The sequence below is a fragment of the Pseudochaenichthys georgianus genome, chromosome 3 (genome assembly GCF_902827115.2).
Source record: "Pseudochaenichthys georgianus chromosome 3, fPseGeo1.2, whole genome shotgun sequence".
NCBI lineage: Eukaryota > Metazoa > Chordata > Actinopteri > Perciformes > Channichthyidae > Pseudochaenichthys > Pseudochaenichthys georgianus.
This window is the reverse complement of record NC_047505.1, coordinates 32,097,051-32,120,586: the sequence shown is the minus strand read 5'-3', so window position 1 is coordinate 32,120,586 and position 23,536 is coordinate 32,097,051. Positions and strand designations below refer to the sequence as shown.

General features: G+C 41.2%; 1 protein-coding gene across 2 annotated transcripts in view; it reads left to right on the top strand.

Moving 5' to 3' along the window:
- LOC117466611 (ephrin type-A receptor 6-like) overlaps nt 1–23,536 on the top strand; it is a 69,896-nt gene that overhangs the window by 37,595 nt on the left and 8,765 nt on the right. Inside the window, exons 9-12 of one of the 2 annotated variants that reach the window (XM_034109968.2) lie at nt 18,645–18,769; nt 19,089–19,251; nt 20,139–20,244; nt 21,960–22,030. In XM_034109968.2, the coding sequence (XP_033965859.1) occupies nt 18,645–18,769; nt 19,089–19,251; nt 20,139–20,244; nt 21,960–22,030 (465 nt within the window). The remainder of the gene's footprint in view (nt 1–18,644; nt 18,770–19,088; nt 19,252–20,138; nt 20,245–21,959; nt 22,031–23,536) is intronic. The other variant, XM_034109977.2, reaches the window with a different exon arrangement.

The window sequence follows — 23,536 nt, the reverse complement described above, 5'->3', positions numbered from 1 at the left end:
ATGGCCCTGTGGGCCATCTAAACTAATTTACAGATGGCCCTGAGCCCAATAGAGATTGCCCTGAAAAATGCGCACGGACGAAATGACGCACGAAGGGTTTGGGGGGGCCTTCCCCAAGAACATTTAGATTGTTGCAGGTCTTAGCTGTCTGGTGCATTCTCTAGACCAGGGGTAGCCAACACGGTGCCCGCGGGCACTTAGTCGCCCGCAGGGGCAACGTGAGTCGCCCGCCGGGCATGTTCTAAGAATAGCTCGCCAAGCAAATCCAAAATGTATAAAATACACAAAACAAAAAAGGAAATGTAATTAAAAGAATCTACCCTATGCATAAACGAAACCTAAATCATAGCGAACTCTATCTACTTACTACAACTCTATAACACCCCTCCCCCCACCCCCACAATGAATATCGACCAATCACGTTCTTGCTTGATTTGCGGGACCAGCGTTGCAGTCGGGAAGAAAACCAAAGTGGCACCTCCCCGCTGATTTTCCTTCTGGCAGAATCTACACTACACATCAGCCCCATTGAACAGCCTATCATGCCAGCCTATACAACACATGAGGGGCAGAGTTTTACTCTGTGTGTTGTAACTTATATATTTATTGCACTTGACGCACACACACGCATGGCGTAATTTCCACTGGGGAGTGGGGACATGTCCCCCGCACTTTTCGAAATCACCTTTGTGTCCCCACTTTACAAATATGTTTATTATTATTTTTTAACGCAAGCCGTCATCGCCACGGAGGAGCACACAGCCTTTGTGAGCGAGCAAGACAGAGAGAGAGAGTGAGCGAGCTAGGGAGGGAGGGAGAGAGAGAGAGAGACAGAGAGACGGAGAGAAAGAGAGCTAGGGAGAGCACACCTTTATCTATTTAATATAGATTAAATTGATTAAATTGATCTATTTAATATAGATAAAGTAAGAAATAATTCCAATGTGTACTATAGGACAGTAAAAAAACAGTTTAAAAGGGGAGTGGTTAGTAAAATATGCATAAAGAAAAAGAAAGAATGCTAATAGGTAACATAAGATAAGAATAAACAAGTTTAAATGATTTGTTATTGGTTGTGATCATATTCTAAAGATGTTTGGATTATTGAAAATACAGCTCCCTTTCATGTGAGTGTTGAGAGCTGTATCCATGAATTCATGTTGTGCTCAAAGTGCACCAGATTGATGCATTTCACTTCAACATTTAAAAAAAAATCTTCCATGCATGCTCATGAGGCGGTGAGGACCCCCCTAGAGGAGGTGAGATCCACCCCCAAATAAAAAAGGTTACATTAATTAAATTGCAAACATTTTCTTTTAGTAAACACTGCAAACGGGTCCCACAGACCCAAACAGCACACACAGGTTAAAGGTCAGCATATAATAATGTTAAAATGTGCTACATATATACACTGCAAAAAACAAAAAAAGAGGAGTAAAAGTAGCCCTCGACTTGTTTTATTTTTTGAAAGTAGCCCTCACCCTAAAAAAGGTTGGTGACCCCTGCTCTAGACTGAATTATAAGATGAACCACCACAATATTATATTGTACAATTTCAATTGTATTCTTCATTTCAATTGTTTGTTTGTTCTTGTTTGTGTTTGCTCGCTTGCATGCCCTGCATAGCTATAAGAAATACTTAAGTTGTTGGTCAAGACACTTTCCATCTGATGAAGAAAATGCCTTCCCAGATGGAAAAAAGTAGAAAACATTACATTCAGTTATAACTGCCAAAACAAACATTATTTACACTATTATGGCCCCTGTTAAAAATGTTTGTAATGTTATCTACTGTAAGTTGGTCGAACGAATGCCTCCTCATCCGGAAGCTGACCGAGCAGACCCGAGCAGCAGTCGAGAGGAGCCGAGCACATCCGCGAAGCACACGTCAGAGTTCCCGTTAGCTGGCAAATCTAAATCTCTTCCGTCAAAATGTCCGGTCAAAAATCATTTCCCTTTAGCGCAATACCGCTTCAGTTGCGCCACTTATGTGACAGACAAGAATAGTCAATTCTAATGTCTAACACTTAATGTGGAGAAAGAGATGTCCTGTATGGGTTGATTGTGCGTTGATCTGTTGGTAATGCCTCGGGGTTCCGGACGGGCATGTAAACAAATGCATAATGCTGCGCTATACTTTGTGGCCTCACCCAGTTGCATAGCGACACTTATTGTTTAGGTGTCTTTTAATAAACAGGTAGTCATATCATTAGCTGGATCTGATCGATATGGACATAAACGCGAGTGAAGTCTAATCTGACGGGAGAGAGAGATCAGCTGCTGCTGACGAGTCGACACGCAGCTCTGCATGATCACATGCAGCGGTGAGCGGACAAAACACACTTCAGGTTATAATATCACACGTAGCTTTTTTAATTACCTCTCAAACTACCTAAACTAGTTATAGATATGTTTAGTTTTACTGTCGGCTCACTCATTACTGATCCGCGAGCTGCATGATACTGGCATAATAGATTCATTCATTCATTGCTAAATACTAGATGGCCCCGGGCCATCGGGCAGTCGTTAATGTCGAGCCCTGCTACTTTTCTATTTCGTATAGCCCGTTCGTTCACACAAGGCCGTAACGGAACTGCGGAAACGGACCCCTAAAACGATAACGGGTCCCAAGGTGGATAGATCTGCAAACGGAACGCTCTGGGGGGCCAAACGGCTCAGTGTGTACGCCTTATACGATCATTTCCTGATAACTATTAAGCCATAGCCCCACCTCTGCTGCTCACTGCTGTAGCATCGTCAGTAGCTAGTGCTACTGCTACTGACCTTGCAACAGATGTTAGTGAAAAATCTACAGCTCCTCTACTACAACCATCAGCAACAAGTGGACATGGAGAATTACATGAACTTCATGTTGCTAAATCCACCGTGGGGCATAAACAGAAGGACAACCATGCTCGGGGGGTCTTCTTCGCTGCTTTTTGGGTATTTTGTGGCAGAAGTACAGCGCCACTTACAGGCCCGGCATATGTAGGCTACTACAGCGTCTCCAGCGCTTACGAGCGGTCTCGTGCGGAAGTACAGCGCCACATACAGGCCCAGCATATGTACTACAGCGTCTCCAGTGGTCTCGTGTGAACGGACACATTAAATGAGCCGAATGCGTGTGAACGGAATACTTTTTTGATAAAAAATTCGGTCCGTTTGTGCTCCCGTGTAAATGGGGTCTTAGATCCTTCAATAGCTGACAGAGCCATTAAGATAAGATAAGACCTTAACCTAGATATATTTTTGCATTATCTTGCTGACCTGATATTTACTACAGATAAATGTCCTCAAGGCAGCACTGTTTGAGGCTTGAATTGAAAAAATCAAGACATCTGAGTTCTACAGACTACTGGAACCTGAACCTGATCTTTTAAGGGCAAGAATATTAATGGTATAATAGATGGTGAAGGTTGAAATGAAGGAACGAAAGGGAGTGGATAAATAATAAATTATACTCTGATGTATGTGCGCATTTAATCCGCTTTCAGAAAGCCCAGCAAGAAGGTAGAAAGAAGACAGATGCTCATCAGTTGCTCAGATATATATAGGATGCCATTATTGTAGCTGTAATATTGTAATGGTTTTTATTTTAGCTCACCAGAAAAAATACCTTTGGTTAATAAGGAAACTGAGGTGACTGGAAGAAAGTGCAGAGCATACCTTCATACAACAGTGTATCATATGTTCTTCTTTTCGAGTTTAACAATAGACAATATAGCAGGAGGAAAGTCTCTAAGACATTGGTCTGGTGCTGTGTGATATTACAACAAGACTACCAAGATTTGACAATGCTTACATGCTGATGATCATATTTACCATAACATTTGCTCATTATCACAAAACACCAAGTACAGCTGAGGATGTATGTACTTAATCTGCACTGATCTGTAAGAAAATAAACGTTTTAATTTAAATAATTGATTGTCCTGAAGGGGACGTGTATGTCTGTACAACATTACATTCCATCTGATTATTGTTCCAAGTTCATTTTGTGATTACAAAAAAAAAGCAAAACATTACCAAATATTCTCATTCTCTACCAACCTGAGTTTTTTGTTCTCCGTAAGGATTTAGCATAGTTGTGTTTATGCTTCTCTCTGTTCTTTAGGCCATGTGAAGTGCATGTATGTTGGGTGAAATGGTTCCAATTATAATGTCCAACTGAGAAAGGATGTGAATGAGGCTCCTTCTCATTTCAGATATGTTAAATATTTCAACAGTTATTGTTTTTGGCAAATTGTCCCCTGGTAAAAACAGAACAAAAGCTTATCGGATCAGTGTGATTTTTAGAATTGTTGTGCAGATAGGCTGTCATCATACCATGGACACCAGGGGCCTATACTACGAAACTGGTTCAACCTAACCTGGATATGTTTGAGTTAGCCGGTTGGCCTAATCCAAAACATACGCGCTCTCGCTAAACTGTACTACGACGTGGGTTATCAAGTGGATCGCTCAAGCCAGCCGTGTCCTATCTAGTTAGGTGCGCGTTCACATGAAAGGGGTGGTATCTGGAGCATTCGACCAATCACAAACATGGAGAAGCGCACTGACAGCGCAGCGTCATACTTCCTGAATGAAAAGTGAACTTTAATACTAGTCAAAAATGAAGAAGTTAAACTTTAAACATCCATGACTTAAACACTTGATTCAGGATCAAAGCCACATAGCTGCACCTGCAAGGTGAACACAGCTGGTAAGAGAAAAAGTGTTTGAATGCGTACATTAACAGGTTTATGATATCACTGCCCGTCTAAAACACGATCTGACTTTAATTACATTTGTCTCGAGTGTTTCCTCAACTTAATGTGTTGCATAAAATAATACTTCTGCATCCAGTATGTGACCCTGTGAGTGTTGCACGGCCAGATACGGCTCAGCTGACTCAGATAAGGAGATATACGATACATTACAAATCACTGCCATTAATCTCTCCCTATCCGCTGCATCTGACACACATACATCTCCTCCAACATCCACCGCCACAATTTCTCCCCCCATCTCCCTGGACCTCCCGAGCCTTCCTCCTCCCCACGGTCGCCTCTCCCAGTTCACTCTGGTTACCCCCCCTGAAATACTCAAACTGATCAGCTCCTCCAAACCCACAACCTGCTCCCTTGACCCTCTACCCACCCCTCTACTGAAGTCCTGTCTCCCCGTCCTCTGCCCCTACCTTGTCAACCTGTTCAACTCCTCCCTGTCCCAAGGAACCGTTCCCTCTGCCTTCAAAATTGCTGCTGTCACTCCCATCCTCAAGAAACCCGGTCTGGATCCCTCCTCCCTCAGTAACTACCGTCCCATCTCCAACCTCCCCTTTCTCTCAAAAACAATAGAACACATTATCTCCAAACAACTCCACCGCCATCTCCAAACCAACCAGCTTTTTGAACCCCTTCAGTCTGGTTTTCGTCCCCACCACAGCACAGAAACGGCCCTCATCAAAGTCCTCAATGACCTCCTCACCTCTGCTGACACCGGTTCCCTCAACATCCTTATCCTCCTCGACCTGAGTGCAGCCTTCGATACCGTGAGCCACACCATCCTGCTTACCCGACTCCATGACATTGGTATCGATGGTACTGCACTCAGGTGGCTCCAGTCCTACCTCTCCGACAGATCCCACTTCATCTCCCTCAACAACCACTCCTCTGCCACAGCTTCAGTCACCCAAGGTGTTCCCCAAGGTTCAGTACTCGGCCCCCTCCTCTTCATCATCTACATCCTCCCCCTTGGTCAGATTCTCCGCCTATACAACCTGGACTTTCACTGCTATGCCGACGACACCCAGATTTACCTCAGCACCAAATCCCCCAACAACCCCCCCCTCACCCACATCGAATCCTGGATGCAACACAACTTCCTAAAACTCAACAGCAATAAAACTGAACTCCTCCTCATCGGATCCAATCCACCCTCAGCAAAACCCCCAACCTGACAGTCACCATTGATGGCACCCCTGTTTCCCCCTCTACCCAGGCACGCAACCTTGGCGTGATATTTGACCCCACCCTCTCCCTCGAGCCCCACATCCGTCATGTTGTAAAAATCTCATTTTTTCACCTCCGCAATATTGCCAAACTCCGTCCCTCTCTCACCCGCCCTGCAGCTGAGCGACTCATTCACGCCTTCATCTCCTCCCGCCTTGACTATTGCAACTCCCTCCTCTACGGCATCAGCTCCACCTCCCTCAATAGACTCCAGCGTGTCCAGAACTCAGCCGCCAGACTCCTCACCCACACCAAATCATGGCATCATATCACCCCGGTCCTCAAAGAACTCCACTGGCTCCCCGTTTCACACCGCATCCACTACAAACTCCTGGTCCTCACTTACAAAGCCCTGCACCATCTGCCCCCCCCCCTACCTCACTGACCTCCTCACCCTCTACCAACCACCCCGGTCCCTCAGATCCTCCTCAGCCGGTTTGCTTTCAATCCCCAAGGCCAAACTCCGGAGCTTCGGGGACAGAGCCTTCTCTGTGGCAGCCCCGAAGCTCTGGAACTCCCTCCCCCAAGACCTCCGTGAGTCTGAGTCCCTCACCCTGTTCCAGTCCCGCCTCAAAACCCACCTCTTCAACTCTCTATCCATAAGCCCCCCCCCCTCTCAATCAACTTCCTCCTGACTGCTTTTCTGTTGTGTTTTGTTTCTTTTTGGTTCTGTCTTTGTTTTTGTTTTGTTTGTCTACCCTCCCTCCCAAATGTAAAGCGTCTTTGGGTTCAGAAAAGCGCTATATAAAATTGATATATTATTATTATTATTATTATTATTATGAAGTGATATGCCGCGGACTGTACTTAATGTTACTCTGATCCGGTTACTTATGTTGTGGCCGATATTTAAGTAAGCTTTCTTAACGCTAATGTTATAATAGTCAGATTGCTCTGAAGATGGAGGTGATATTCTATTAATGTTCACGTTCACACAGTCGGTGATTTTTGCCGGCCGTCTTTCCTGCGACGGCAGCTTTTCTGCATTTCCTTTCTCCTGTAATATGACTTGATCGCTTTAAACTCCGCACACTGAGCTCTGATTGGTCAGCAGGCAGTGCTTTCACTGAGTTGAGCTCTTAGCCTGCAACCTAACCTGGTCCCGACCAGGTTAGCCGCTAAGCATAAGTTACCATGGAGATCTAGCCTGCTAAAAAGAGAACCAGCTTCGTAGGGCCGGAAAGCCGGAGTTTTCCCTGAATTTAGCCGGCTAAGCGAAAATCCTGCTTCTCAGTATACCCCCCTGGGGGGTATACTGCGAAATTCGGCTAAATTCAGGGAAAACTCCGGCTTTCCGGCCCTACGAAGCTGGTTCTCTTTTTAGCAGGCTAGATCTCCATGGTAACTTATGCTTAGCGGCTAACCTGGTCGGGACAGAAAAGCTGCCGTTGCAGGAAAGACGGCCGGCAAAAATCACCGACTGTGTGAACGTGAACATTAATAGAATATCACCACCCATCTTCAGAGCAATCTGACTATTATAACATTAGCGTTAAGAAAGTTAATTAAATAGCTGCCACAACATAAGTACACTGAGTGCAGACGTCGATGTGTCCCATTATCATTCATATCACATCATAATGTATCATATATCTCCTTATCTGAGTCAGCTTCTTGAGCCGTATCTGGCCGTGCAACACTTACAGTGTCACATACTGTATGCAGAAGTATTATTTTAAGCAACACATTAAGTTGACGAAACACTCTCGAGTCAAATGTAATTAAAGTCAGATCGTGTTTTAGAGACGGGGCAGTGATATCATAAACCTGTTAATGTACGCATGCAAACACTTTTTCTTTTGCCAGCTGTATTCACCTTGCAGGTGCAGCTATGTGGCTTTTATCCTGGATAAAGTGTTTAAGTCATGGATGTTTAAAGTTTAACTTCTTCATTTTTGACTAGTATTAAAGTTCACTTTTCATTCAGGAAGTATGACGCTGCGCTGTCAGTACGCTTCTCCATGTTTGTGATTGGTCGAATGCTCCAAATACCACCCCTTTCATGTGAACGCGCACCTAACTAGATAGGACACGGCTGGCTTGAGCGATCCACTTGATAACCCGCGTCGTAGTACAGTTTAGCGACAGCGCGTATGTTTTGGATTAGGCCAACCGGCTAACTCAAACATATCCAGGTTAGGTTGAACCAGCTTCGTAGTATAGGCCCCAGGTGTCAGGTGTGTTTGAGTTTCTCCCTGGAAAAGGATGCTAGATTGAAGGGAGGAAGTTGGAATGCAAAATAATCTGTGCAGAGGAGAAAAGCAGCCTGTGGGGATGTTTCCATTAGGATGTTTTGGAATGGATTAACTTGTCAAACCCCCTTTCCTCAGTAGACACAGTGTATTCACACACAGATAGGCACACATGCAAACAAGCAGGTAATCAAATCCATGCACATATGACATCTGCTATCCATGTACTATCTACAGCATTGCATACTGTGAGCCAGCGCTTCCCTCTGTTCGCTCCTGTTTTTCCCTCTCTCCCACTCATATCTGCCATATATAAGCCGTGTGTGTGTGTGTGTGTGTGTGTGTGTGTGTGTGTGTGTGTGTGTGTGTGTGTGTGTGTGTGTGTGTGTGTGTGTGTGTGTGTGTGTGTGTGTGTGTGTGTGTGTGTGTGTGTGTGTGTGTGTGTGTGTGTGTGTGTGTGTGTGTGTGTGTGTGTGTGTGTGTGGTGTGTGTGTGTGTGTGTGTGTGTGTGTGTGTGTGTGTGTGTGTGTGTGTGTGTGTGTGTGTGTGTGTGTGTGTGTGCTACCTGTATATATCAGTGTCATGCATGTGCCATATTCTCAACAACTACAATATAAATGAACAAGTAATGTGCATATGGAATCAGCTGTGTACATAGATGAAAACATTAAGGAATCTTCTTGAAGATGCCATTTAAAAACAGACCAATGTTGGAAAATGTAATTCAATTCTTCAGAGCACCATATGTCTGTTGTTAAGTGCACAACACTTGTCAAGCACTCCAAAACATACTTTACATTCAAATGAGGTGCAACAGTCATTGAGTTGAGAGAGAAAGGCTGGTTGTAAATCTGTGCCTGTCTTAGCTTGTGTTTGGATGGACTCGGGTTGGACTGGCTTATTTACAATTAGGGCAGATGCTGCAAGTTGATTCATGTAATTGATTGTGATATTATGTCAACGATAGAATAATAGCCAATCAAAATAAGAATTAGCAATTAACTGGATTTTTCGTTGGAAGAAGGAGGGAGACTTTGTTTACTGTTGGCATGCTATCTGTTTGTAAATTGCATATTAATGACTCATTATGCTTTTAATTCTGCTAAATTTATTAATCAGGCTTACTAATAATGTGCTCTTCCCTTCTGCCTGTGTGCTTGTCTAACCTTGATAGGTTATAATGCCCATGCACGATCACTCTTTGGACAGAGTGAAGTGTGTTATTGCCGATATGTTATACTGGAGTTATCATTCAATTGTTTAGCTTGTCATAGATTCTCTGAGGACCCATTTGATAACTTTGAATGGCTCTTTGTGCACACTCTCCTCCTCACTTTTCAAAGTGCTGGTGTTCTGCTTGTTGAGGATGATGAAGGTCATCCCTTGTCATAACGCCTTTCAAGGCAGCAACGCAGAGCGGAGTGAGCAGGATGATCTGTGTGTCTATGAACAGCCAACTGCACTCCACTCAAAATACACTGTAGTTATTGCTCAGCAGAGCGTTTCTCACCACAGTTCCTCCCACAAAGTTCACTGCAGTATTCTGTGAGGAGAGAACATTTGTGTAAGGTGTTTGTTGCACCAAGGAAAACTGTGCTCCTACAACAAGAGCAGAGAGATAACCACAAATATAGATAAAAATCATTCTTATGTAAGCTAAAAGATCCCGTCCTAGCAGAGGCTCAAATTGGTAGGGATGCTCCGATCGCCAATTTCGGGGCCGATCGCCGGAATCAGTATCGGCCGATACCGATCGCCGATCCGATCGAGTGGGCGGGGCCTAAACGGAAGATTTAAATTTAAATCTTCCATTTAAAGTGATGTTTAAACTCAGTTAATGGGGCTCATTCACTGGAGCTTCCACAAACAACAATCAACTTAATTATTACATTCAAATGTATTATTCACTTTGGATAATAACACGGGAGAAATGAGCGGAAGCGCTCTCTTTTCCTCTCTCCCTCTCCCTCTCTCTCTCCCCCTCTCTCTCTCTCTCCTGACAGCCTGTCAGTGGGCCCTTCTCACTTCTCTTATTTTTCATTTCCTCGCTCCTCGGTCTCGGTCTCACCGGAAGTTGATTTGTCTGCGCCATCTTGAGTAGCGTCCCAATGGCCTTATTTTTGCCGGAGGATCGAGGATCGAGAAGCGATAATGGAGGAGCTATAACCGAGGAACCACCAGACCATCCTTCGATGAAATCCTCAGACACTCGCCCCGCCCCCTTACTGTGTATCGCTCACTGATTGGACGAGGCAGTGCATGCACTTGCCGACTGTATCTATGCTTCTTGACATGAGAGCAGTTTCCCAGCGGAGTGAAGAAAACACATGAACCTCACGGGAGTCACTCCTCAGTTTATACTGTGTTTTGTTTCAATTCATGTATCATTTAGTTACAAATATGTGAATATATCTGAACAACAAAGTGGACAAAAATCATTTTATTCATTTTTTGGAAAAATGTTCATGATCGCTTTTTTCTTTTTGCATTTTCATTTATTGTCATTTCCATTCAGTCAGTCATTAAGTGCTATTAAAATGTTAATGTGCTACATATCCACACAAACAAACAAAGTGTGCAATCCAATGAATGTTAATCTAACTGGGTTTTGATAGATAACATATCTCTTTTTCTTCTCTCAATTATTTTATTTCTATTGTGCACTCTAATCAATATTAATCAAACTATTGTTAGTTTATACATTTTAAGAATGGCATTTATCTTTTTTTAGAATGAGTTCTTATTTTATTTATTGGAGTCTACAACAGATGATATAAATGTTAGTGTCAGTAAATGTGTGGCGGGGGTGTGTGTGAAAACACTGTCAGACGATCAGCTGTGCGGCTTCATCAGGACGTCGCTTCACGTGACGCTCCGGAGGAAAGGACGTCCCATTGCTCTTAAAACTAATTTCCCTGCTTCTCGTGGTTTCCTTGCGTCCCTCCATGCTTCCCTGGTGGAAGGGACTAGACGCAGGGAAACGACGCAAGTGAGGGACGCAAGGAATCCATTTAACCGAAGTGAGAAGGGCCCAGTATCTCATGCAGCTCACTGATCCAGTAATGAGTGACCCGACAGTGAAGAATAAATATATTTATAATAACTAGTTTAGCTTGTTCCAGAGGTAGTGTGAAGCTGACCGTTGAGCGGCCCGACCAAGCAAGGAGAAAGAGGCAGAGAATTCAAATATAACCCGATGTGGGCATTTATTACTCATAAACATGACACCGCCTCAATCTGCTGTTCACATGAGCACAGCCACCAGGATCTCACACACACTACCAGCCTCCACCAAACAGGAAACACAGAGCCTAAATACACACCCACTAATCAGCAATTAGACACAGGTGAGGGGGACAACACAGGGCACCAGGTGAACATAATCAGGAGTAACAGAAAGAACGGGAGGGGGAACACTTTTCAAAATAAAAGACATGTGCAATATACAAGGCCCGAAGCCGTTAGTCCACAGTGACAAAGTTACCTTTGTCACAGACAAAGTTACCTTTGTCACAGGTAGATAAAATAGCTAAGTGTGTTAGTTCTAACTCTTGTGTGTTTCGTTCCGCTTACCGGTCCGGCGGGCGGAGCTGCAGGATTTCTGCTTCACACACACGTTGCATACCGCTATTTTACTGTCTTTTTCGGACACCTTAAAATAATGCCAGACCGGTGAAGCCATTTTGGCGAGCTTGTTTTGCCGCACACAGAGAAAAGTGTCATGTATTTTACGTCATGCGATCGGCTCTCGCGATCGGCATGTTTAGAGAGCACCGATCGATCGGTAGAGAGTGATATCGGCCGATCTCGATCGGTGACCGATCGATCGGAGCATCCCTAGTGCCTATTGAGAATCTGAAAGTTTGGACTGTGTGTTTTATGTTTGTTGTACAGGTTAGGTTTTATATTTGTGAAGCCCTAAACAATCTAAATTAATTAATTGTATTACATATCTCATTGATTCAAATCAATTGCAAAATGTGAGATTGAATGATGTATTGATCCTTTGCTGAAATAATCTAATTTAAACAGCTGCTGGTTTGAATGATTAAATCCCTGCAGAGTTGTGCTCATTGTCTTTCAGTTTTATCCAGACTCCACTGCTTTGTGCTACGCTGCTACAGAGGTCACATTACTACATTCATAAGTGTGCATAGCTACAGTAGGCCTATATTGCCTATGGTATCTAATTGGACTAGCTGCTCACGCACCAAGTTCATCATGAATTTTAGAGATTACCCTCCAATCAAAGACAAGTCAGTAGATGCTGTTGACATTTTTTTTAACATGGACATTGGGCACAGTATCTGGCATTAATGGTACTGTCGATCATTTGGTGCTGTTTTACCACAGTTTATGTTGGCACATGTATAACAGGTTTACAGTTGCATCAACATGTTGGTTTAGTTCATAGTTGACTCTTCGCAATGATTTGAAAGTTAGCAACCAAAAGTTAATGAATAATTCAGTATTTTTTTCTTAAACCTTCAGTTTGGCTTGGTGCTCTGGGTCATTGGATATTTTAAAAGGTTTATTTCTCAAAATATACGACAACAATTGCTCACATATTTTTATAATCCCTCTTCTAGCATAAGTCAGCTTTGAAGAACAATGTTAAAAAAATGAATACAAATGATTTTACACAACATACATATGTACATATGAGCTGTTTATTACATTTCATATGGACCTCAAGTCCATCCGGAAATGACAGACTATTTATTTGTCAGTTTGTTGTTGTATTTAACTTCAAATTCCAGTACAAGCAGAAATGGTCTTGGCTCTGGTTGTGGTCAACATTAGTATTTATTTTACAAGACAATTACAACAATAGTCAGGCAAATTTCTCACATGCCTAATGCTGCAACAAGTCCTCCAACTCATACGACCAAATGGGTCGATTGTTTAAGCCCATATTACGACCAAATATGTCGTTTGTTCAAGCGCTTAATACGACCTATAATTACGTTTGAAAATTGTCGGCCTCGAGTGCTCCCGTTGAATGCAAACGTTACAGAGGGTTGTTTATTCACAAATAACCCTCTCTGTAAAATCCTAAATTGTAGGATAGTTTGGCCATTAAAACGCTTTATGATTAGATTTCTAGCGAGAAGTATATATTGTACTTTTAGAATCCACGTCCAGTCGATATGTAGGATCTATAGTTTGATGGATATTACGAAGATGATTTGAGATTTCGTCAGGAGAACGTGTATATGCGGCAAGCTTCCATGTAAAGTTACGGGTTGAAAACAGTATTTCCGGTCTCGCCGTTTTCATAATAAAAACAATGATCAAATGATTTAACAGTGATATCTGCACTACTCATCCACTAAAAAAACATCAGTTTATCCTAGTTAATTATACGACATTAATTGGTTTAAATTGTGTACAATGCTTTTGTGTTTTTCCCATAGGTTTTTCTCTTTCGATTCTGAGAGACACGTTTCTTTTTTCAGAGGTTTTGATAGGCTAAAATCACGCCGCAATGCACGTCGGGATATGGTGTTTATGTGATATGAAATCGGAAAACATTAAAAAAAATAATAATAATACTTTATTCCGAGTGTTCTTGCTTTTCTCTTTGAAAGTCATCACATTGTAATGCATTGTAATACACGGTTCGGCTGCATTAAATATTACATACCTGCCCTAGATATGTATTTATAGAGCCCTGATCAGAAGACCTTTTGACAAACTAGAAGAGATGCCGCCAAAACTGAATACGTGACATAAATATATCAACAATTAAACAACATCTTCCATTTCTTTTCACACAATACGTCTCCTTGCAGTATCAACACTAATTCGGCTGACTTTTATATTTGATCCAATTAGTAGATAGTCTGTATTTACACAGCTGACAGAAAGGGACTTTTTTGTAGTTTTTAAAGATATTACTGATTTTCTGAACTACCTTTCCAACTCCTCATGCAGTTGACTGTTACAGGTCTATACAGGTTCATGGTACAATGCATAAGCTTCACATCGAGAGACTGAAACTGTATTTTCCTTTACCGTTCTGTTTTAAACTCACAATAAAGTGAATAGTCATATTATGTACGATATTATTATGTTTTATTAACTAGACCACTGGTCTAAACCGCACCTCCTAGTGGTTAAAGCACGTTATTGAATGTAGTTGTTGAATAAGTTATATTTATTTAGTTATTGATGAAAACATTTAAATATTAAGAGTAGCCTACATACAAAATAGGGGTCAATGATAGAAATATAGAATGGAAAATATCTAGAAGATACTGTAGTGATCTCTACAATAAAACAGTTTAGTGCAGGACGTCCAAAGATATTAACAGGAGGATGTGCAAAACAGACAAACTGATAAGGCTGAATTTTACTCAGGTGTAACTAAAGTCTGATTTAAGGGTTGTTTATATTTCACATCATTAATCAGAATCTGCAAAGTAACACAAATAAATGTAGTAGAGTAAAAATACCAGGTTAACCTCTGAATTGTAGTGGAGTAGAACAAAGTAGTACATGCTGCTGTAACAAAAACATTTCCCAACTTGGGATCAATAAAGTATCTTATCTTAAGATGATCGATGGCTACTGCCATATTTGCTAAATGTGCATCTGAACCTTGACAAGTGCATGTTTCAGGCTTATCAATTAACAACAGACATAAGACCATAAGACACAGACATAAGACCAGCTGTCATGTGGTATTAATGCTGCCCATTATGGACACAAGCAATTTTCACCCATGTATTAATTATATGTTTTAAATTCGATAACACCAATGTGTTTCGTGTCCCCTAAACCTCCAGGGATGTATACAGTTTAATACTGGCAACTTCTAATTGTGGGAAATACGAAAACGTCTTTTAAAACTACATTTCCCAGAGACGTGCCATAGAACATGTTGCGAAACACACAATAGCCAGCAAGTGTAATTCTGGGGGGGAGGGCCGGGCTGGACCCGTCCAAGTCCAGTTTTGGATAGTCTGGCGTGGTTCCATTCCATTTCAAAGAGCTTTGACGCTCAGCGTAACCTTGTCGCACTGCCACTCCAATATCCAATCACAGAGCTTGAGGGCTAATCACGGGGTTTGTAAAGCAAGGCGGATGTTGTAGTCCCAAACGATAGCTGGGGATTCTGGGTAGTGTAGTGTCTTCGGAAACTCTGTAGTGTCTAAACTCCGAAAAAACTATTTGTTTCTCCGAATCGAAGGTTAAAAACACAAAAGCATTGTACACAATTTAAACCAATCAATATTGTGTAATTAACAAGGATAAACTGATGTTTTTTAGTGGATGAGTAATGGAGATATCACTGCGTAATCATTTGACAGTGTGGGGAATACTTCCGGTTTTATTATGAAAACTTCGAGACCGGAAATACTGTTTTCACCCACGCTAACTTTACATGGAAGTTGCCCCATATACAGTACACGTTCTCCTGGCGAGACCTCAAATCATGTTCGTATATCTATCAAACTGTAGATCCTACACACCCACTGGACGTGGATTATAAAAGTACAATATACACTTCTCGCTAGAAATCTAATAAAAAAGCATTTTAATGGCCAAACTATTCCACAATTTAGGATTTTCCAGAGAGGGTTATTTGTGAATAAACGACCCTTCGGAGCGTTTGCAATCGACAGGAGCATGTTGTTTCTTACACGACCACTAGAGGCGCTACACTTTAAAACGTGTCTCTGGGTCGTATTTAGCTGCTGAACAATCGACCTATATGGTCGTTTTTTGTAGGAGGACAGGCTGCCTAATACACATGTAAATATTTCCCACCGTTTGGTGGTGTCCTGATTCAGGAGATTTTCTCTCTTTTTACATTTGCTCTTTTCCCCTTTCCCCCAGTGGATTCTCTTGTTTTCATCTCCTTTGCTCTGGGAATAAGGCTGACATCTATTTATATGCTCAGATGCTGGAGAGATGCAAGCCCGTGGGAATTCTTTACAGCTCTCCTAGTTCACTCTTTCTCTCTATCTCACTCTCTTTCTCTCTCACTCCCTCTCTTGTTCCTTCCCTCATCTTTTTTTTTAAGCATCTGTAGTTCAGGGTTAACCTATTTGTTCATGCTGCCAATACATCAACTACAGAGCTACTGGGTTCTCAATTATCTTTTGATGTGTGGATGGTAATTGGACTGTAATGACCCTAATTGTGTTCTTTGAGCTACAAAGCAGCAGATTAATAAACCAGTCGATTTGATGTATTGATTTATGAACCCAGTTTATTGCATAAGAGTTCAGAGGGTGTTTAGAGAGTTTTCTCACATTGAAAATATATCCACGCACAGAAAACTCTACTCCTGAAGCACAGTAAGACACACACACACACACACACACACACACACACACAGCAGCACACACACACACACACACACACACACACACACACACGCTGATAGATACATAATATTAAACTGCTGCAGACAGAAATCCCCTCTGGTAGTGTAATTCCCACGGAAATGTTATTCCAAATGGGTTATGCATATTAGATTGGTGCAGAATAAAAAAAAACATTATTTCTACGTTAAGAAATGTTGCTTAAAAATGTAAGAACCCATTATTTTCATATATATAAACGTAAAAACTTGAAATAAGTAATCACATGCATAACTGTTTTATTTTGTACAATATTTATTTAATAACAAAACATGAGTTTCACCCTGATTTCAACTGTAGAACTCTCTTCTGGTCTTACACATTTTCTAAAAAAGTCATATCACTTCATTAAAAACTGATAATGATAATAATAAGCAAATTAGTCATTAACCTGTTGATGGTCAGTGGAGCTTTTTAATTAAAAATGTTTGGTCTTGGATAACAGTGCTCCCATCAGACGGAAATGATCAAATATATCCACTGCAAAATCTGAATGGATTTTAGCTACGTGTCAGATATTTCACCTTGATAAATTGCTGTTAGATTTGTTTATAGGAACTGTCGTTTAACATTGTGAGCTTTTGAATAATGCCTGAGCAGATACTGTGCTGGTCATGATGACTCTGAATCCTTCAGGAATGCTAGGGATGACATTCATAAAGCAACTGCCTTGAATGTTTCCTTGCCTCGCCTGTGCACTTTTGCACTGACTGCAGTGCTCTGTCAATACATGGTGTATAGTGTTGTTGGTGTGTCTGCTGTTGTCCATTAATAAGTGCAGCAGTGACAGACAGAGGCTATAGAGGTTTTCCCTCAACATCTCCAGGCGCTGTGTTCAGCTCAGACACCAGCTGCCACCTGGAAAGAGAGGGCACATGTTACCGGGAATAACATGGATGACAGGGCAAAATGTTTAATAGGCAGTGCAGTCCAATGATAGTCATGTAAGAAGTGTAAGGTATTACTCAATATGACAAACCTTCATTCAGTTATCAAGAGTTGTCATAACAAGGTTTTATGGTGCTGTGCAATTTAAACAGACTCAAATCAGGAGTCTGCATGTGACTGTATTGTATTTGCTATAGTCAGCATCAAAATATCTCTTCACGTGTGCACCATTTTTCTCTCTGCCCTCATTTTGTTTGAATACAAGTCGATACGGTTGACTTGTTAGACTGTGTAGGGGCGTGTCTAGGCTGAGCTGCTGTGAGAAAATCTTGGCCTTTTGACAAAATGTTTATGTCGCAACTGAAGCCCAACACATCCAGCTTGATGGAGCCAAACGTCAGCTCCCTGAAGTGCCACATTCTGTCTCTGGCTTTCTGTGTATACTAGTACTGGTTATGTGTGCATGTGGATAGTTAAAGACAAACCTGGGTTTAATTCCAACAATGATCTCCAAACCGCACACCGAAAACAAAAGGACTGGATGTAGTAGTTTTCCAAATCATATTCTGTTCAACTGGAAACTTTATGAATAATTGATGGTAATTATTTGAATCTCTGTTGTGTAGTTTGTGTCTCCTCAGCAGCCTGTCCAAATTATTCCCTCAATTCAGCAGCAATGACAAACATGACAAACCGTAGCTGCAGGTCTATTGGTCGGGTTAGCAAAAATGTGTCTCTCAGGCCGTACATCAAACTGGACCTGGACAGTGTTATGGTTGTTTTTCTTGGCCCTCCTGAAACAAACTAAAACCATTTATCTTCCAAACTACAACAAGGTTCTTACATTTCTCAAAAGTTGTTTTATATTTCAGGGTTTTTCTTTTTCAGTTTGGAGCTTTGAAACTTTTTGTTCAACATTTTTTTTTCTGATGGCTGGATACACTTTAGAAACTGTGCTGTTGTGGTTGTGTCTCTGATGTCAGTAGATTCACTTTAGAGTTCACTGCAGTGGCTTGAGCAATAAATGTATGGAATCGCTCATTTCCTCATACCCCCAGACCTCACCGACAGGTGACAGGGGAGGAGTACCACTCTATGGCACACCACTCTTAGTACATAACTCAGTCACTAATCAAAATAAGTCGTTATGTTGTTTTCAGAGTTGACATCCCTATTATCTCTGAATGTACCCTAAGGTCCTGCTCTGGTGGGTGTAGTCAAGAAAGACTGGGCCTCTGAAAACAGCATCGCCCTCTCCTGGTCAGAAGTTGAACAGCTTCCCTCAGACAAAGTGGACTATGAAGTCAAATACTTTGAGAAGGTAAAGTGTTTTATCATATTTTAAAAGACAGTTTGACAGTTTCTTTGATACATTTATGTGCACATTCCTTGATGTTAAATGGTTTGAATTAGTTATTCAAGCACTGTAATGCACCACAAGTGATTACATTAAGATAACAATGTCCATGTTAGCATGCAGCCGTTCGTAAATGCCGAGCCTCTATTATGTCTTGCTTTCTGGACTTTGTTCACCATCTGCTCAAAAGGATGAAAATATTGTGCTTTGTTGCTTTGATAATGGGTTTATGGAATCACTGTTTTTGTCTCCGGCCTAAACTTGCTCATTTTTATCTTTTTAGGAGCAAGAGCAGCTGAGCTACTCATCGACACGGACCAGAAACCCCAGTGTGGTGGTGAGAGGCCTCAGACCCTCCACTGTCTATGTCTTCCACGTTCGCGTTCGCACTGCTGCTGGCTACACAGCGTACAGCCCCAACTTTGAGTTTGCTACTGCGGCTGAGGGTATGACTTCGGGGGAGTGAGCATGAGGCAATTGTGTCTTTGTTTGTGTTTACACTGGCTGTGTTTTCAGACTAACAGCAATGACGTTCAGCCGTCCAGTCAGTAGGATTTGTGTTAAAAATGTAATGGATGTATTGTTTTGCGTTTTAAAACAATGCACAGGAGAGTGTGAAAGCCAAGGATGTGAAGTCATCAGTGATGATCAACAACCTTATAAAATCCCAAGAGACATTTTATGGTCATTTTCTGTTATGGATCAGTGGAACTCATCAGTGCTTCTTCAGGCATGAGCCATTTATTTAAATGTTTATAAGCTCTGTAAATTCTTGATGCACATATTACGCTCTGCTGATTCTAATCCTGAAATATGCAGGAAAGCACATCCTCCTACAAGATACACACGTTAGGTTATGAATATGTAAATGTCCACCTACACTCTCATACCACCATATGCCAGTGCATCTGATGTAATTCCATTTATATACTTAGATCTTGCTTCTACAAATGTGCCATCTACTCTCTCACCTTATTCTACCCATTAGTAGAACTGTAGTGCCACTGATTTAGACCTTTTTCAAACGTTTCCTTTTTACAGTCGCTGCATTTTATACGAGCAGTAGGGGAAGGCCAACAATGTTAAAAAAGTACATCTTAAATGTAAAATGGGAGTTTCTATTACTAATTACATTTGTTGATTCCAACAGACTTCATGTAAAAATGTAACAACACAATACCAAAAATATTATGTTTCATCCACTGGGTTAGTAATTTTCAGCAGCTTCGTATCACGAAGTAGTGTCAGCTCTCTGGTTTAAACTATTCCAGACAGCTGGTTTTATTAACACGTACTGACTGTGTTGGTCTTGTTTTGTAATTACTCTCCTCAGATCCTGATATCGCTGATCAGGGTCAAGTTCTGGTGGTGGTCACAGCGGCTGTAGGAGGCTTCTCCCTGTTGGTCATCCTAACACTCTTCCTCCTCATCACTGGACAGTAAAAAAAAACCTTCTTGCTCTTTGGGGCTGGCTCATTGCTAACACTGTACACACACACACACACACACACACACACACACACACACACACACACACACACACACACACACACACACACACACACACACACACACACTTCAGCTTCACATCATCTCCAGTGAGACGCTACAACCAGAAGGCTGTTAATGGCCTCTCTTTTTGCCACCGACCAGACACTCTTATTTTCCAAATGGCTGAACCAATTTTCTGCCTAATTACTCAGCGTGTAATGCATGTACCAGCAGTTTGCTGCATTCCATTAACTTCCACAGGTTAGCTCAGACCATTGTTCTCAGTCTGCCTCTGGTTCACAGTGTTTTACCACTGGAAATACTTATTCATAAACAATGAATAATGGCGCAGAATCTGTATGCAATTTGTCTGAATGTATACCTTATTATGGTATAAGATTAAGTGTTATTTGAAAACACAATGTGCAAACTTAATTTGCTGAAAAATCATAATATGAACCTATCTCACAAAGAAAAAAAGATGCAGGTGTTTCCCGGTATGATGTCTATAAACAGATTCTGCATATCAATGCAGAATCCATGCAAAGGAGCAATAAATTGGTGATGGAATGCGCTTTGGCTTCCGTTTATAATCTGAGTTTCATTGACTAATCACGTTTGAGCGAGCTTTGGTTTCATGCAGATAGACAGTCAGTGTTGGGAGAAAAAGAGGCACAAATGCAATCATCCATCCTGAAGATTTGTGTGTGTTCCTTATCTCAACATATGCAATGGATGTACTTTTGTAATGGGTTGAATTTCTTGGAAGTTACATTACTTGGATATACACTCCTGCTATTTCTGGAGTCTGTCCTTGCCATACCTTAAAATGTGAACATTGCTGATAGTTATAAAGATTGGAGGCAATATTACTGTATATATGATACCACAACACAGCTTATAAGATCTGTCTGTCAGAAACCTGTTACTGTCCTGAGTAAACTACAGAGATGTAAATGTTATTTTGTATATTGTTTTAGCCTTATGAGCTGCCAAGAATTGGCCACACAAAACAGTACAGAGCCAGCCTGCATGATGTAAATGAAAAGTAACAATGCCTGCTTTAACTTACTTTTCTCTATCACATATGTTAATTTAAGTGTAAATATCATAAAGGTGTGTTTAATCTAAACAGGCATATCAAATATTTCTTAAGGCACATGTTTTAAAGTATCAGCACATTTTGATCCGATGATGACATGGTATGTTTTTTACATGGAAGATGCAAATGTTCCATAGCTACCTTTGTCCAGACTCCTTCTCTCTATGGAGACTAAGCCTTGAAAGCCATACATTTGTAAGACTGTGAGTGGGATAAAAGCAAGGAAATGGAAGTAAATAAAAAATAATTACATAAGTGCAAGGAAAAAAATGACTAATTAAAGAATGACTTATTCCGCCAGAGATGTCTTTGCAAACCAAATGATTGGTGATGTTGCAGCAATTTCTGCTGGCGGAAAAAAAGGGTTCACTTATCCACCTTTTGTCATGAGGGCAGTAAACCTGTTCGTTAAGTGTCTTCTGCTGATGATTTCAAATCATTTATAGGGTGAGACCTCTGAGAGGGGGAAGAAGGTGATGAAAAAGACTGGGATGAACATTAGACTAGAGGAGTATTTATATGGGGATGAAGTGGCACAAACTCTGTGGTTCTTCTTTACAGGTGTCAAGGATACATTAAAGCCAGGATGAAGTCAGAGGAGAAGAGGAGGACTCGCTTCCGCAGTGGACACGGTACTGTACATGCAAAGATATGAATATAGTTTGTATTGTCTAAGTATGCTTATATATGTGGTTTTTACAATGCGTGTATGGGTTTCATTATTGGTGGACCAACATCGTTTTTTCAATGGCCTATATACTGTATAATGTTTATATATATATATATATTATTTAATAATAATACCAAATGAGATACAAAATTGTTGAAACAATAACTTTATTTTATCACTGTTAATTGTCTCTGTTTGCTTAACCCTTGTGTGGTGTTCATATTTTTGTTATTCAGCCAGTGTTCTTGGGTCTGTTGGACCCGCTGCCTTTTTGGGCTTCAATTCAACATAAACTATTTTATGTTAAAATACTCAACAGATGTTTACTTCATCCCAATTACAAGCAATATAAACAGCATATATGGTTAATATTTGCCCTTTTACATTTGTTAGATCACATTAATGAATTAAAGTGCTACTTGTTTTTTTTGCCCGCTGACCGGCTGGTCCTGTGGCTCGTCTTTTTTGTAACTAGCTGATGCTCAATCTCATCCTCTATTTCAAAGTCACTGTCAGAATCAGAATTCTCAGAATGTGATCCTCACATTCTGAAACCTTTTCCTCTTCCTCTCTACATCATCATCAAATGGTTCTCTCTCTTCCAAAATCATTTGCAAGGCCCTCTGAGCAGAGAATCTTTTGGCCATCTTGATCAGTTATGATAAGGATCCAAACTGGCAAAGCTTTATTTATTGTGTCTCGCATATACAGTCTATAGTCTCGCCCCAAATTTGCAGCTGGGATAGAATGTGAAAAATAAATTAAGATTGGTTCCCGCAAGACATAATGCAAGACTGTGAGAGCATACAGGTGTCGGTGCTTGAATTTATCAACAATGCTGCAACCTTGTGCGGGAATGTCAGAGGCAGAAACACAAAAGTCACACACACACACACACACACACACACACACACACACACACACACACACACACACACACACACACACACACACACACACACACACACACACACACACACACACACACACACACACACACACACACACACACACAAGGCCCAGACAGGAGGAGGACCGAGTGTAGGTACACAGGACCTACAATTTCCACACTTTTGTTAGCCCCGAACACCCTGTATGTAATGTAAATGTGTAGGGGGGGTGTACAGTGGGTGGTCATTGAAAATGTGTTCTGATATATGTTCTTCACAGAAAATGAGCCAAGGCCATTGAGTGTGAAAACATAATTGATATACTTTTTCTTTAGATAAATAATGAAACCCGGTCCCACAGACCCGAACACCATACAAGGGTTAAGTGGATTAGCACTCTGTGTGCTGTGCAGTTTTTAAGAAAGAAAATAAAAAAATGTATCGACTAAATAAATGTCCACACCTAATCAAAAAAATCTGTGTCAAAATATAAGAATGAAATATAGATAGATTTTTACTGCACCTACTGTGATGGAAACTTCTGAAGCAATGGAGACGAGACTCAGAGAGACACAGAG